The 14,565-nt window shown below is 37.0% G+C and overlaps 1 protein-coding gene across 1 annotated transcript in view; it reads right to left on the reverse strand.

The window, feature by feature from the left end:
* RALGAPA2 (Ral GTPase activating protein catalytic subunit alpha 2) overlaps positions 1-14,565 on the reverse strand; it is a 135,769-nt gene that overhangs the window by 102,744 nt on the left and 18,460 nt on the right. The window contains exons 4-10 of the mRNA XM_075708597.1: positions 10,965-11,022; positions 7,833-7,876; positions 6,756-6,930; positions 6,097-6,212; positions 3,715-3,853; positions 2,196-2,395; positions 312-542 (exon numbers count right to left, since the gene is read on the reverse strand). Coding sequence (XP_075564712.1) covers positions 312-542; positions 2,196-2,395; positions 3,715-3,853; positions 6,097-6,212; positions 6,756-6,930; positions 7,833-7,876; positions 10,965-11,022 — 963 coding nt within the window. The remainder of the gene's footprint in view (positions 1-311; positions 543-2,195; positions 2,396-3,714; positions 3,854-6,096; positions 6,213-6,755; positions 6,931-7,832; positions 7,877-10,964; positions 11,023-14,565) is intronic.

A 14,565-nucleotide genomic window follows, 5' to 3' on the forward strand; every position in this document is an offset into this window, starting at 1 on the left:
GCTCTTTACACACCTTTAAATTACATCATAATACCAAGAACAAACAAAGTGGCCCATTCAAGTAATACACGTTGGAGTCAGGCATCAAGCTTCAGTTCCTATAAAATTTTCATAATTTTATGGTTAAAACTAGACCTAGGAAGAACTCCGAACTAAAAGGGTGCTGGTCTCATTAGCATCAAGTTTGACCAGTTACCTGACCAACAGCCTTCGAAGTGTTCTCTCTCATAACCATGACATTTCCTTTAAAAAACCAAAAACATCAACAGAAAAACCCCAAACCACAACAGCAACTAAACAAACACACTTACTTGTCGAAACACCTCATTAACAAAGTTCACATATCCTCGAGTGGATAAGAGGATTCTCTGCACCATCTCATAGACAGTCCGGTGCTGCTCTTCGATGCTGCAGAGGCTGGAATTGCTGAGCCTTCTGTCAGACAAGGTGCTGCTGTTAGAATGGCTTCTCTCCTGCTCGCTCACATAAGACATACCGGTTTCCAGCTCTGCATTTTTATCTTGGTTTACAACACCAACAGTCTACACAGAAGAAAACACATGCGTAATTAAATAACTGAAATAGCGTACACCAAAAATCTGGAATACTTACGTAGAACTCAAGATACTAGTGCTCTTTTCCACACAACGCACTGGGATGCCAGCAGTCAGGAAGTGTAATTTTTAGTCTACTACTTGATTCAAGAAGGAATTTGGTCTTATACTCTACATAATGTACACTTCATATGGGCCCCCCCGGCCCAGAACAGCTGACTGACTTGTCCACTCCATAAGATTAAAAAAAAAAAAAAAAAAAAAAGAGGCGGGGTGCAGTGGTGGGAGTGGAGGAATGCACAGACACAGTGGAGAGGAATGCCCAAGTCCCTTCATTTTTGGGAAAACATGGATCATACCACTATAAATGGCTCGTACTCTTGCACATTATTATTCCCGACAACTCTTTTGTTCCGGCATTGCATTATTTGCAACATCTTGAACTGTGTCTAGCTAAAATGATCCAGTCAGGAGAAGAGAGAGGACTAAAAAACTGCTTTTGAGTTACCAGAAAAAGAACCGCAACTTACACTAACTCAAAGCATCGCCCAAATGCAGTTCTGCTTTATGTTTACATTAATAAGGCCACCCTCTGTTTGACCAAGTGAGCAGTAACAGAGCAGCAACAACATCTCTACTGCTTTTCACCATTAACTTTTTTGGCAAGATTCAGCCACACTAGCAAGGCACAGGCTACAGTAAGTGAACTTCAAAGCCACTAAGAAGTCAACATGTGCCAACAGCTGGCACACAGCTTCAGGTAAGTGATAACTTTTGACCAGTTTCCACTTTGAGGGCAGCAATGCCTTTATGCAACCTAAATATGTATTCGGTGTCAGCTCTCTATAAAATGCAGCAAAAAGAAGAAAATTCTTTTTCCAGGCTGTGTCTGTTGGAATGGCACAGCAGTTTATACAAAAGGTGGAATTTCCAATGAGAAAGATAAGATCAATTTATCTTTATCAATTACACTTTCTGTAGGTAAGCTACACTTAGCTGGTTTAGGGCTTCACACTTCTACAGTGAAGAACTCCAAAAACAATCGACATGAAAATATACAGTTCTACCATAATAGTTAATGTATGCTTTTCCACTGAATCCAGATTTGACACTGCCCTATGATTCAAGAGAGGAATATAAGTTGACATTGATCCTAAATTTTTAACAGGAAGCTGGAGTCTCTTAAAAGAAAAAGCATCCATTTCTATAAAATTCACTGCAAAGTCCCTAATCCTAGAGGAGACTCAACCAGCAATTGGGAAGTGAAATATTTTTCCAATATCTCATTGTAAACAGCTGCTATAATCAAGAGGAAAACAAAGCAGCCTTTGATGTTGCTAGGAAATGGCCCATGGCACAAGTAAGTTTGACAGTTTACAGATTAACTTCCAGAAGTCTAAACATAATACTGATGAAGCTGGTAAGAAAAACAGTTACGAGGAAAAAAAAATAATAGTAAATTACTAAAGGGTTTCCCCTTAGATTTCCTCCTCCATCAAAGAAAAAAAAAATCAAATAATCAAGTACATAATTTATTCACTCAGGGGTAGCATTTCTTTCTTGCTTCAGTTGTCAGTGCATTGTGATCATCTGCAAGATTAGCATGTACATAAGAAAAGAGAGGTAAACTTTAAAGCACACCTGAATAATTTTAGGGAGCATTTCTCCTCCATTTTTTGTATTCTGAACAGCAGTTAAATATTTCTTTTCAAGAAAGAAGGTAACAAGCCACTTAATAAAAACAACTCGAGCTGCCATATATGGGATTTTTGTGCTATAGACATTTTCATTGTTTCGTGTTGCAGTAATGTATACTGGTCTTGGTCTTATATCAGGAATATCTGGTGAGATAAAAAGAGAAGATATAAAGAAAATCTAATCTTAAACAAAAACCCTGTAATTGCTTCCAGACTCTGGTTAAATGCATTGAACATGTCACCAACAACATTTTTCTCCATAAGAAATAACAGATGCAATGACTGACTGCTTTGATTATATTAATGCTTATATGCTATCATAATTTTATTACTCCTAAAGAAAAGCAAGAACATAAAAGCGCAGATCTTTCCTGAAAGTTATAATTTGCATCACGCAAAACAAAGGAAAGCAAAAGAGAATGGCTGCAAAAAGAAGGGCAAAATCTGAAACAAAGAATTGCTCCTACTACAATGTAAGTTAACTAAGTTTCACAGGGTTTATTAAAAAAATACAGTGAGAAAGCGAAGACAGCTCTGGAACACTCAATAGAGCAAAGATGAAGAAGAAAAAGGATACTTAGCACATCAGAAAGAGAAGTTAACTCAGGAGCAAAGAGCACTGCACAAGCTGAAATAAAAGAAAGAAAACACATGGGAAGAAGCAGAAGATTGCTGAAGGGAGATAGGTTGGGTCAAAATTCATTCAGATGCTTAGATTTAGGGAACAATCACTTGTACACAGCTGAAAAACATGGAAGACCTGGGCTCTAGCTGTGAGCAATACAGCTGAAGTGGTACTGAGGTGATTTTAGACACCAAATATTAAACTGCAAAGGACAGGAGTTAAAGACAGGAGTTAAAAGTCAGAGGAGGGAGGGGAAGGATGATGAAGAGGCTGCAGTACATCAGGTGAGTATTAACTCCACTGTTCCTACGGACTCTTAATACATAATTCAGTAGAAAATTAGGGAAAACGTGAGCGTTTCTGAAATAACAGGCTTTTAATCCTGCAACTGTAGATGCACATCTCCATTTCCTTTCATTTGGCCCTTCATGCTCCTTTTCAAGGAAACAGGAAGTAAAATAAGAGTAATAAGTTAGCTACTCCCTCACATTTGCACAGCTTGCTGATTCTTTAAAAAACTCGGAGAGCATGAGCGTGTTCTGTCTTCAACACTTATCACAGTTACAGAGTCCTCGCTCACTCGATATAAAAGTTATGCCAGTGGAAATGTCCTTAGGAAAGGAGAATCAGGCCAGCCCTTAGGCAGTGATGAGCAGCAGCAGCTTCCTGGACTGAGAAAATCAAAAGTTGTGCTAGGAAAAAAATCAAAGCATGAGACAAGGGAGAAAAAAAATCCTCATTCAACAGAGCTGTAGCGATATGCCAGCAGGTAACAATGCTGCTGAGAAGAGTCACCATTATTTCTTTTTCTACTTCAAAGACAAAATTCACTACTTACCAAGAACAGGTTTGTAGAGGTTGGTTAGCTTTGTAAAAGATGGAAACAAGTGAGGAAGATAGTATTTCCTAAACAAGGTAAAGAGAAACTTAAACCCAGTGTCTTGGTTCTCCTTATTCTTCCACTCTAAGCTTGCAGCCTTTGTCATGGAGGTAAAGAGAAACAAACAAAAAGCTTTAAGTTAATGTGTTACACTGATAATCATTCCACATTGAATACAAAAGATAAACAATTACACTTTAACAGAGATACAAAAAATTAGCACTGTCCCAAAAAAACTTTACAAACTGCAGTAAGAATATAAGATATTACCATGAGGGCTTTAGCATATTCAAAGGCAGCAAGCTCATTAGAAGCCAACATATTTGGGCTGTTCTAATGTAGTGAAGCACAGAAAACGTCATTAATGTTTTTATCAAATTGCTTCTTACCTGTAAATTTAGACCAAGTTACTCTGGGCTACACTTTTATCACAAATACATTTGTCACCAGAAACATACTCAATGCCCATGTTTAATACGGTTGCGCACACACATGCAATACTCCTCTGACAATTTTGCTCAAGGCACAATTTCCACTGACAAGGAACAGGCTGACATCTAGCTTTGTTTTTAAAGCTTCTCTTCCGCTCTTGCAGAGATCAACACCAGAGAGTCATACACGTACTTCGAAGTTGCTCTTTACCAACAGTTTTGAACTACAATTCCTTGGAAGACTGTGCCAAATTTTGACAATTAGTTGCTCTTTTCTTATTAAAACACCTTCAATTTGGAATAAGCTGCACACACTTTATTTGTATAAGAAAATCCAATACAGTTCCAAATAAGTAAAAGTACGCATCTCGACAATGAAGCACTTTTTCCACTGATGACTTAAACCTACCTGGGTTTTAGTCTCTTACATCACTTCTCTTTTTGTGCAACCCAAGTGAGCACTAAAAGTGTTTCTCTTTTGACATATACTTTAAATTCAGGCCCACCTCTTTTTTTCTTTCCTTTTTTTTAAGCAACATCAAAAGACTACAGGATTCTTAATTTCTTTTTGCAGTAAAAGCTCTTAGAAAAGCAGGTCCAATTGTATATATCAGATGACAAGTTCACTAAACCTATATCCAAGATGATAACTTATTAAGTTAAAGAAAAACTGACTTGTTTAAATCAGTCATGTGAGATTTATTTATTTATTTTTCTTTTAATCTTTTTCTTTCCAAATCTCTAAAAATTGTGGAACTTGCAATGTCCTACTTTTGCAAAATACACGTGTAGAGCTTGGAAACAAGACTTCTGAAGTTTTGTGTCATTTTCTTTGTTATGTAAATAAACTGACTCATATTAAATTCTACCCAGTCCCAGACATAAATTTTCTTGAAGATGTAGATTTGCTCTATGTTCTGGCTCCCAGCGATCATTCTGCACTTGCATCAGATTATTTTAATCTCATCTCTTGTCTGTAGCAAGAAGGCTACTGCCCAGCTGTGCTCCTCTCTACCAAGCAACACAAATAAATTAACGTTGATGAACCACAATGCAATTGGATTTATAGGGTAGTCAGGTTTTAGATCCCAAACACGTAATAGGAGTATAAAAAGAACAGTGAAAATATTTTTTTAACTGAAGTGTTCTGAGACTCTCATATGTGAAACAAAGAGTGCCGTGTAGGAAGTTGATAATTTCACACAGCCACTTTTCAAAATAAAGCATTTATTCAAGATGACAAAACCCCTTCCAAATACCATTTGGGTCTTGCCTTTTGATATAAAGAAATGTATCTCAAAGTATTTCGTTATCTTTCTTTTTTTTTTTTAATACTGAGTTCTTTAATGTTCATTGTCTATACAGTTTCCACTTTATTTAAAATGTTGCTTAACTTGTACTTTTTAAGTATATACATTATCTTAATTTCTTTGCTGTACAGATTAATCTGATCTATTTCTAATTAAAATTTTTGATTTACATGTTACTTGCATCCTTTTAAAAAAAAAATCTCAGAAGCCATATCTCCTTTTTTATCTCTTTCTGCAGCACTCCTTTACACGTCTTCTCAGCTATGTATGTGTCCAAACAGAACAAATTGCATTTTTACCCCATACCAATTTTCTAAGTGCAACCACAAGCACATAAAAGTCAGTTATCCTGCAAGTTTGGATAACATTCATTAATTCTTATCCCAAGTGTGAAAAATTTCTTATTTTCACCAAAAATGGAACAAGGAAATACCTTTGGGATGATTTTCCTTTTAAAAACAAGAATAAGAAAGTGCAGAAGACAGCTTCTTCCTGGGGAGGGGCAAAACCATCTCTGTATAGATACAGTGCAGGCTTAATTTTCTACCACAAGTACGTTCCACCAAATATGAATAGTTAAAAACATATATCCTCCGCACCTGAATTACCATATATTTTAACAGTAGCTGAAGAAAATAGCAGGTTTGGTCTTCAGCAATTTTCTCTCCAGAGACAGCTGGCAAAAGTGGGGTTATTTCTTCTGGAAAAATCTTAGCTAAAATAAAAAGAAAATGTTTTAAACAGAAAACCTGAAAATAGTTAAATAAAAAGATATTTTCTATAAGAAGATTAATTTGAAAATAATCATTAATACGCTACTAAGTTGTACAAAGTCAAAGTCCAGTAACTGCTTGGGCTTCCCGTATTTCCCCAAGTCCTACCGCCTATAATCAAGGACGGCACCAACCTCTGATTTACTGCAGTTTGGAAGGGTTAACACAAGCAATCACTGCAGATTAACCAATAAGCTGTAAATCTGCACATCTACTTATTTTGCAGTAACGTGTTCATATAACTGCATCTCAGTTAAAAAACCAAAACAAAACCCAACCATTCTGAACTCAGAATGACAAGATCAGAAAGCTATACAGCTGCAACAAATACAATAGCTTCACAAATTCAATACATCTCTGAATTATAAAGACAAATAGTATCATCCGTGTGACATCTTCCCCACAAGAAACTCTACAGCTTCACGACGACCTCAGTGTAAGGGGGAGGCAATACACCCCTCATGGAAATTCCGTTCATGACTCACCGTCTGGCGAATTAGGAGGACTAATGAGGTTATCTAGTGTACAGGGACCTCGTGAGGACATAATGGGTGGAAAGCCAGGCACAAGGCATGCAAATATTAATATCTGCTCTTCCGCACAGTTAGTCTGAAGCGCTTGAAGCCAGAGAAGAAACAGTCGGATTCCTTCACATCTTATCTACAAGGGGATGATTTTGTAGAAGAAGATATTAAAATAAATTTGCAAGTACAGTAACACAGTTAAATAGTTAAAAAATGCAGAACAAGTACTTTCATCCCAGCTATGTGCTGGTGAGTCTTTCCATCACACCAAGAGTAATCACATTATTAATTTAATTATAAGCAGAGAAGGGTGGGAGCAAGCTGTACCCAAGGCAGTGACACTCCAAGGAGATAGCATTAGCACTCCAGAGGCCCAAGAGTTCTAGTTCCACTCCCGCAGTTCCCCAGGCCAACTGCGTCTTGGCTAGTCTCAAGACTCAATCTTAAAGGGGCTCTGGAAGTACAACAGCGTGTGTAACGCACAACCGGGGAGCTGCCAACACTTCGTGCCCTACCCAGTCTGAGATCTTGGCCCCACAGAGGTCAAAGCAAGCTGTTGTCCCAACATCACTGCGATAGAAGATCCTCATGAATGCCAAGATGCAACAAAACCACCCAAGGTCGAGTATTCAGTAAGTTTACTAAGTTTATTTACGTTTTTTTTTTAACAACAAGATACAATTTTAATTTTAGCAATATATTTAGAAAAATTGATTTAAAACTCTTTGGCAAACAAGAAACCAATATGTTTAATACAGCATACTTAATGCTAGAGAGAGATGAAAAAATAAAGTATTAAGCAAAATATATTGATACCTTCTTCAGGTAAACTTTACAAAGGTCATTAGAACCGCAAAATGACTGAAGAAGATAAATACTAAAATACCAGAATTACAGTAATAAAATTTATCATTAAAAGGTGAATAAAATTAAAGCCTAACGAGCTGAAAAACACTCATATTGGAAAAATTTTAAGGTAATATGCTTCATAAGAACTAAAGTGAAAAGGAACACAAATATATCATAAAAGAGAAATACCTTCAGAGAATTTCCAGTGTGCAAAAGTTTCTTCAGAATCGACCCTGGATTAGAAAAATTAAATAGGCGCATATCAGATACCAAGATGGTCACTTTCCACCAGAATGTTTTTTTTAAAAAAATACTACAGAAAAGGCTAGTTTAATGCCATTTGCTATGTGGCTACTACACTGGTATTTAAGAAAAAGAAAACCATGGGGTGAGAAAACCCAAAGTTAATCTAATTATAATCATCATCAGTGTTATAAGATTAAATATAATGTATCTTTACAGTACAGTGAGGTACTTTGGTTTTAGTCAGATGACAACTTCTCAAATTATTTTCATTAAAAATAAGGTATCTGGAGGAAATTTTGACTTACTAGATTTGGAGAAATCAAGAAGTCCAACTTGTAGTATTTGAATGCATTCAAATACACTAATATTGACAATAACGATAAGATGCTAGCAATCTATACTACATTCATGTATATAAAACACAGCTATTAAAATTGGAAAATATTTCGATTCTGGTTTTAGAAATATCAGGCTAACTGCCCTTAACTTCAAATACCTGACCTAAAAATCAGATAGAGATTATACATCAAATGCTTCAGTTAAAAAATGTTTTTAATCCAATTCCAAGAAAAATAACATGATATAGCACTCAGTTGTTATTTCTCCTGGTTTTGTGAATTATATACATTCCTTAAATGTGATCCTTCCCTCAAGATCTCACCATTTCACAGTATTAAACGGAAATTATTAACATATATAGCAAATACATATTAATGCACGTGAACATTAAGCAGAAAGCAAAATCACAAGGTACAGCTATAAATAACTGCACTGCCAAATTTTGTAGCTTATTTATTGGACACAGCTAAAAAGTTACCCAAATATGACTATTCAAGAGAAGCATAAATATAAAGAATATTAGCTATAAAACAACTGACTAAAACCAATTCGTTCTGGACTAATTCAGATGAAATACTAGTAAAGTGGTCAAGCAGATAACTCCTTTTATTTTTGTCAGTGTTAACTGGAAATGTGACAACAGCCCTTTCCTTGACCTTTAACTTCCACTCGTTATTTCTCCTGCAACAGCAAATTCATTGTTCTGACAAAAAACACGGCAGCTGATGGAATAGTGCTGGAAACCAAACCAAACAACAACAACAAAGTACTACTTAGAAGAAACATATGCCCCCCAAAGCAGCATAAAACTTGCTTTAACAAACAGCAAAGCAAAATATTGCAGCCACTTTGGTAGCATTCAGAAGCAGAATTTTCAAAGTAGTGATGGATCAAAGATGTTTAATTCTGAGGAAATTATCAAGCTAAACTACTTCATTGGATTTCCAGATGCTTTGACTATCAACAAAATGTATTTCACCTTTCAATATTTCTGTGCCCATTTGACTCTAGCTTTATTCAATCTGGTCAAATGAGGAGAGGAGTAAATTTTGCTTTCTGGCTCCTGTACATGATCACAAGGTCAAAACATTCACTATACAAGCACTGTAGGCCACAGGGGGTATTTAAATCATTAAAAAGCTAACTGCAAACTAAAGAAAATAAAACTTCCCCCCCCCCCCCAATATCATTAACGTTTGAATCCAATTTTAAAATCTAGTTGAAAGTCCTACATGAACTATATGAAAACTTCTAAAAAACATGATAATTGTTCAGAAAAATTAATCCTGCTTTTCTCATTTAGATTTCCAAAGTTCATGAGTGAGTAAACTAAGCCTGTTAGATATGTATTATCTTTATGCTTAAAAGGAAACAACTATAGCAGAAGAACATTAAGTGCTTTAAGCCAAGCACTCCAAGTGCGTGCCTTAACTAAGTTGGCAACTTTATTTTACACTTTCTTATGCATATGTTGCAATACAATCTTCAGTTCTGCAGAACACCTGCCCCACAAAGCATGCAGAATGGGCAGGAGACTGAGGAAAAAAAAAAACAAACAAACAAAAACCAGCAGAGCTTTACTAACTCAAAGACTTCTCTGCTGGACGACTCCTGTTCCTTCCCTTGCTCCAGAAGCCAGAATATGCACGGCAAATACCATAGGAGCACAGGGAAAGAACGGATAGTCTCTCACTTTGACCAAGTGAATGCCATCCGTAGGTATCATGTCTGCCATGGCCAACGCTGTATTCTAACGTGATGCTTGGCAAATCCTCCATTACATGGGAATCAGAGAAAGACAGCTGGGGCCAAGCTTGCAGACATACCACGTATTCGTAATACCACCCGTAAAGGCCAGTACAATTGTAGACCACTCATTAAAACTGATCAAGAGCTACTAAACAGTTTGCATTTTTGTCCTTAATCTCGTTCCTTCACTATCCCAGCTCTAAGCGAGAAATTCCTCATTTAATTCCCACAAATAATGTGACACCTGTTTCACAAATATTAATGAAGCTGCACAGAGAATACAGGAATATCAGAGAAGAAATTAAGCTCCTGTTCACTGCAGCAGTCCAATGGTTTGCATTTAGTTTAGCACAGCCTGTGCTCAACTACCAAACAGCCACCTATTCACAGCTTAAGTTTTACAGAATAAATTTCCAGGAGGCGGCAAGGGTCGAGTTCAACACAGTATCTATTGCTAGGCAAAGAGCAACGCGTACAAATCTGCATGGGCATCTCGTATATGATCACTTGCAAAAGACTTCCATAATGCAACTTTGCAAGAGAGTCACATACAGATTCCACAACCCTCCTCAACCTTAATTTTTGGTGTTTGTCTGTGAATACAAAGGGAGACCTAATTAGAAAAAGGTGTGTTGGTTTATAACCCCCATCATCTTGATAGCTTCTAGCACATGAAAGAGAAGAAAGGGAAGAGGACCCAGGTAAATCCAAGAATATAAAAATTTAAAGTGCATTCATGCAAAATAAAAATGAAGCAGGCAACCAAAACCACACAAAACAAGGAACACACAGAGCTGTTATAGCAGGTAAAAAGATTTTCCATATGCTTCGAGAATTTTCAGCTGCAAGTCTTGTATGTAAGTACTATTTGTGTATGGGCAATACTAAGGGATTCTGTGGTTAACAGGACTTGCAGAACCAGAGAAGCGACTACAGAAAACATTGATTTTATTTGTACCAGAATATTTTTAAACCGTTCCTTCTTACCTATACTGCGAAAATGCCATCGATAAAAAATCCTCTCAGGTAGTAGCTGCAATATTTTCTGCAGGAAACAAAACTAAATAGTCAAATTTTCTGTAAAAAACTGGCTCATTCAGAGGATACAGAGAAACCAAAACACAAGACATAAATGAAATGGTAATGTATACATAGAGAACACAATAGAAAGCAAATACCTATCATAGTAAGGACTCCTGCCCATTACCCTACTCTCTTGTTACGGAGAAAGATACTTGGAATGGTCCTGAATAAATACCGTGACACACTCATGAAACGCTTTCCCTCTCCCACTGTTTTCCAACACCCTAGTATTCCAGAATATAAACTGATTTCTAATGAAGAAGTCACAGATTTCTAAGCAGCTCCCTTTGGGTTACATTTTTCTGAAGTGTCTGGTAATGACTACTGTTAGACTGATACCGTCCAGATTTTGAGCTTCTGTGGCTTAGGTCTGTCTTTTCATCAACTAATGGGGTCTGATCTCCCAGCTAAGGCAAAGAGGAACAGTGGCACAGTTATTTTTACTGTGAGATGATTTACCTGTTTTTTCAGTTGGTGAGTGAAACCGAGCCAAATTACACAAAGCTAGACTAATTTAATTCACAGCACATGCAGTTAATAAAGCACTTATGTGGAATAATATGTAGTGGTCTGCCTCTGTGGTTTCGGACTGATCCTAACAGAGGCAGAAAAAAACAAAGAAAGAGGCTGTGGTCAAACCCGCTCCCCTTAGTTTTGTTACACTACAGGGCGCCAACAAACCAAAGCAATTTAAGCATATGCTTAAGTGCTTTCCTGAATGGAGTCTTATAATCTTAGCTGCAAAGAACAGTTGAGGCTACCAAATGTTGTTCTTTGTCAGTTTAGTGGACGGTAATGCTATTAAATAATCTGGATAAATCAAAACTATTTGGGGGTGCTACTTGGGTAAATATGCCTTTTAAAATGACTAAGTTAGCAGGCTCCAAAACACCTTTTTTTTTTTTCCTTTTGTTCCTCTTTTTTAAACTATAGGCAGTATAGACTAAGGCCTAGCAAGTAGGTGTATTAGTAGTGCAGGACAGCTAACTTATTGCTGCTCAGCCTCTCAAAAAAAGTGAGAGAACAAACATGGATTCACATAGATTTCACAGAAAAATGTGTCTAGACCTTACAACTTTTCAGCCACTGAAATATGAAATCAAGAAGATATATTTAAAGGGGAAACTATTTTCAACATCTACTTTTGGAACTAAAATTAAATTAAACAATGTTATAAATGACTAACAGAGTTCTTTGTAATTATCAAACAAAATCACTGGAACAAACTTCTGCACAACAAAGCGCCATTAAGTTCTCAGAAATATTACATGCAGGATGCAAAACGAATGACAAGTCATTTAAGCAACGGTGACCCATTTGTTGGTCTTTTGCACATAAAAGCTCACAAGAGGAAATAAAGCGTCACAGCCAAGAAAGCAAGAATTGGCATTTTAGGCAATCCTTCAGAAATGGCCAACACATGAATCATTATTGCTGTTAAAAACAGTATGCTTGAGAGATGGAATAAGACAGACTTTTTTAATTTTTTACAACAAAGTGCTTCCGAAATTATATACAGCACTCAAAATAGAGTCTTTTTGAAAATGGAACATTCCTTTCTCCATGGCAGAAGATGGAAGTCACGACAAGTTCATAGACTTAGGGAACTAGACCTCAGGTCACACAGACAGACTGGTGTTCTTTCACATCTTTACCATAGCACATGCTCCCCAAGTAGTATTTGGCATTTCTAAAACTTTACCTAGAATGAAAATACAAATCAGGCACATCCCTTCTACGTTCTCGTTGTGTTTTGTTTCAGCATTGCTCCCACAGCTCCGTCCCCAGGACGCCGTGGCAGCAGGGACTGAAGGAGCGGGAGGCTGGTGGCCAGAGGTCTAGCTCCCTGTCCATGGGCAGGAGGAATGCGCTTGGGATGAAGGATCTGACTGGCTAAAAATGAGGCCATGATTCACATTTCGGCTTTACCTGTTAGTTAAGGACCACGTTTCTGCCAATCAGATTGCAGGATCCACAGACAAAGAATTATCATTATCCATCTAAATATTAGAATACTAGCAGCCCACCAGTTTTCATGAATATTTCCGACATTAATCTTTACCTAACTTGGCACCGGGCAGAAAGGAGCTTCTAACCTACATCATGGATACTTCAGGTCACTGCAAGAGTGGCGGCACTCTGCACGCAGAGTTTGGTCTGTATCCAGGCTCACGCTGGACCGATCCCATACCGCAAGCCCAAAGGCTCCATTAAACAAAACCCTAAAACTAACCGGCAACAAGAAGTGCTCTGGATTCAAGTATCAGAATACACTGCAGGGAGGAACCTTCAAACATCTTCATGTTTATTATGGAAAAGCAGACAAAACCACATATATTTTGTTTCCATTGTTTAAGTCATTAGCAGTACAGTAGATCGTTAGAGCAAAACCAATTTTCTTTTACAGGCCACACTAACAAGATACCTTCAGCTTGTCTTTGGATGTAAATTCTCTCTTATTTGTTTCAAAACACTAACTTAGGACAACCAATCGTATTAAACTTCGAAAAAATCAAGCACCACTTCTGCATCAGTATGTTTCATTTGAAATTTGTCAAAATCTGGTAATACTACTAGTGAAAATGCATATGTTAATATATTTCAGATGTTACAGTAAAATTCTTTATTGTAAAACAAAAATTGTATTTAGAAAATACAGGTCTACTTTACTGTCTGATGTTTACTTAAACACCAGGCATGGCATACTCATGAATGAAAGTTTGTGAAAGTAATCTGATGATGTACAAATAAATTTCCCTTAGTTGCTAAAAGAAACAATACATATTTCCCAAGAGCTTCAGCAATGTGCTTAGAGTAATCTTACAGTTTACACATCCCAGCTGATTCAGGATCAAAATAAATAACCACCACTTGCTGGTTGTTTCAAAACACAATAGCATATTGAAGGAAGCTGGGTTTTGCTACGCCCTCTCTGCAAGATGCAGAGCACGTTGACCGTTATTTGGGAAGGCCAGAGGCACGATGGCACGCAGCAAAGGCAGTATCCTACATGTTTCACCTAAACTTGAACACAAAGTTCACTTCCAGAAAGTAAACTATGACAAGGTGTAAGCTGTGTTAGCTGATAAGGTGGCAAAAGTGCATAATAAGTTCTTTTTCAAAATGGGTCTTTAATAACAACTCTCACATCCACGTTAGTGAATTTTAGGTTATGCCCAGAGAAAACATGGAAAACAAATACTGTACAACAATCACCAGGAAAAGCAAGCTTAAACTTTAAACTGCGTGAAGCTGGGAGGGTTGGGGAAGAAAAGAACATGTTTACAGGTTTTTTTCTTTAAAAAACACAGAATCAAACACCCCTGTCAGGTGACTGAATCAAAACAATTCAAGGGTTGAAATAAATAGTAAGAGCACAGAAGTTCCTATTGGAGGAAAGCTTCCATATCCCAAAATCTTTTCATATAGCAAAAATTGAGACACTTAAGTGATTTCTCATGCTGTTCTCCTTTTCAGCATCTCAAAACCAGGGAAAAAAAAAAAT

This window comes from Pelecanus crispus, chromosome 3 (assembly GCF_030463565.1).
Source record: "Pelecanus crispus isolate bPelCri1 chromosome 3, bPelCri1.pri, whole genome shotgun sequence".
NCBI lineage: Eukaryota > Metazoa > Chordata > Aves > Pelecaniformes > Pelecanidae > Pelecanus > Pelecanus crispus.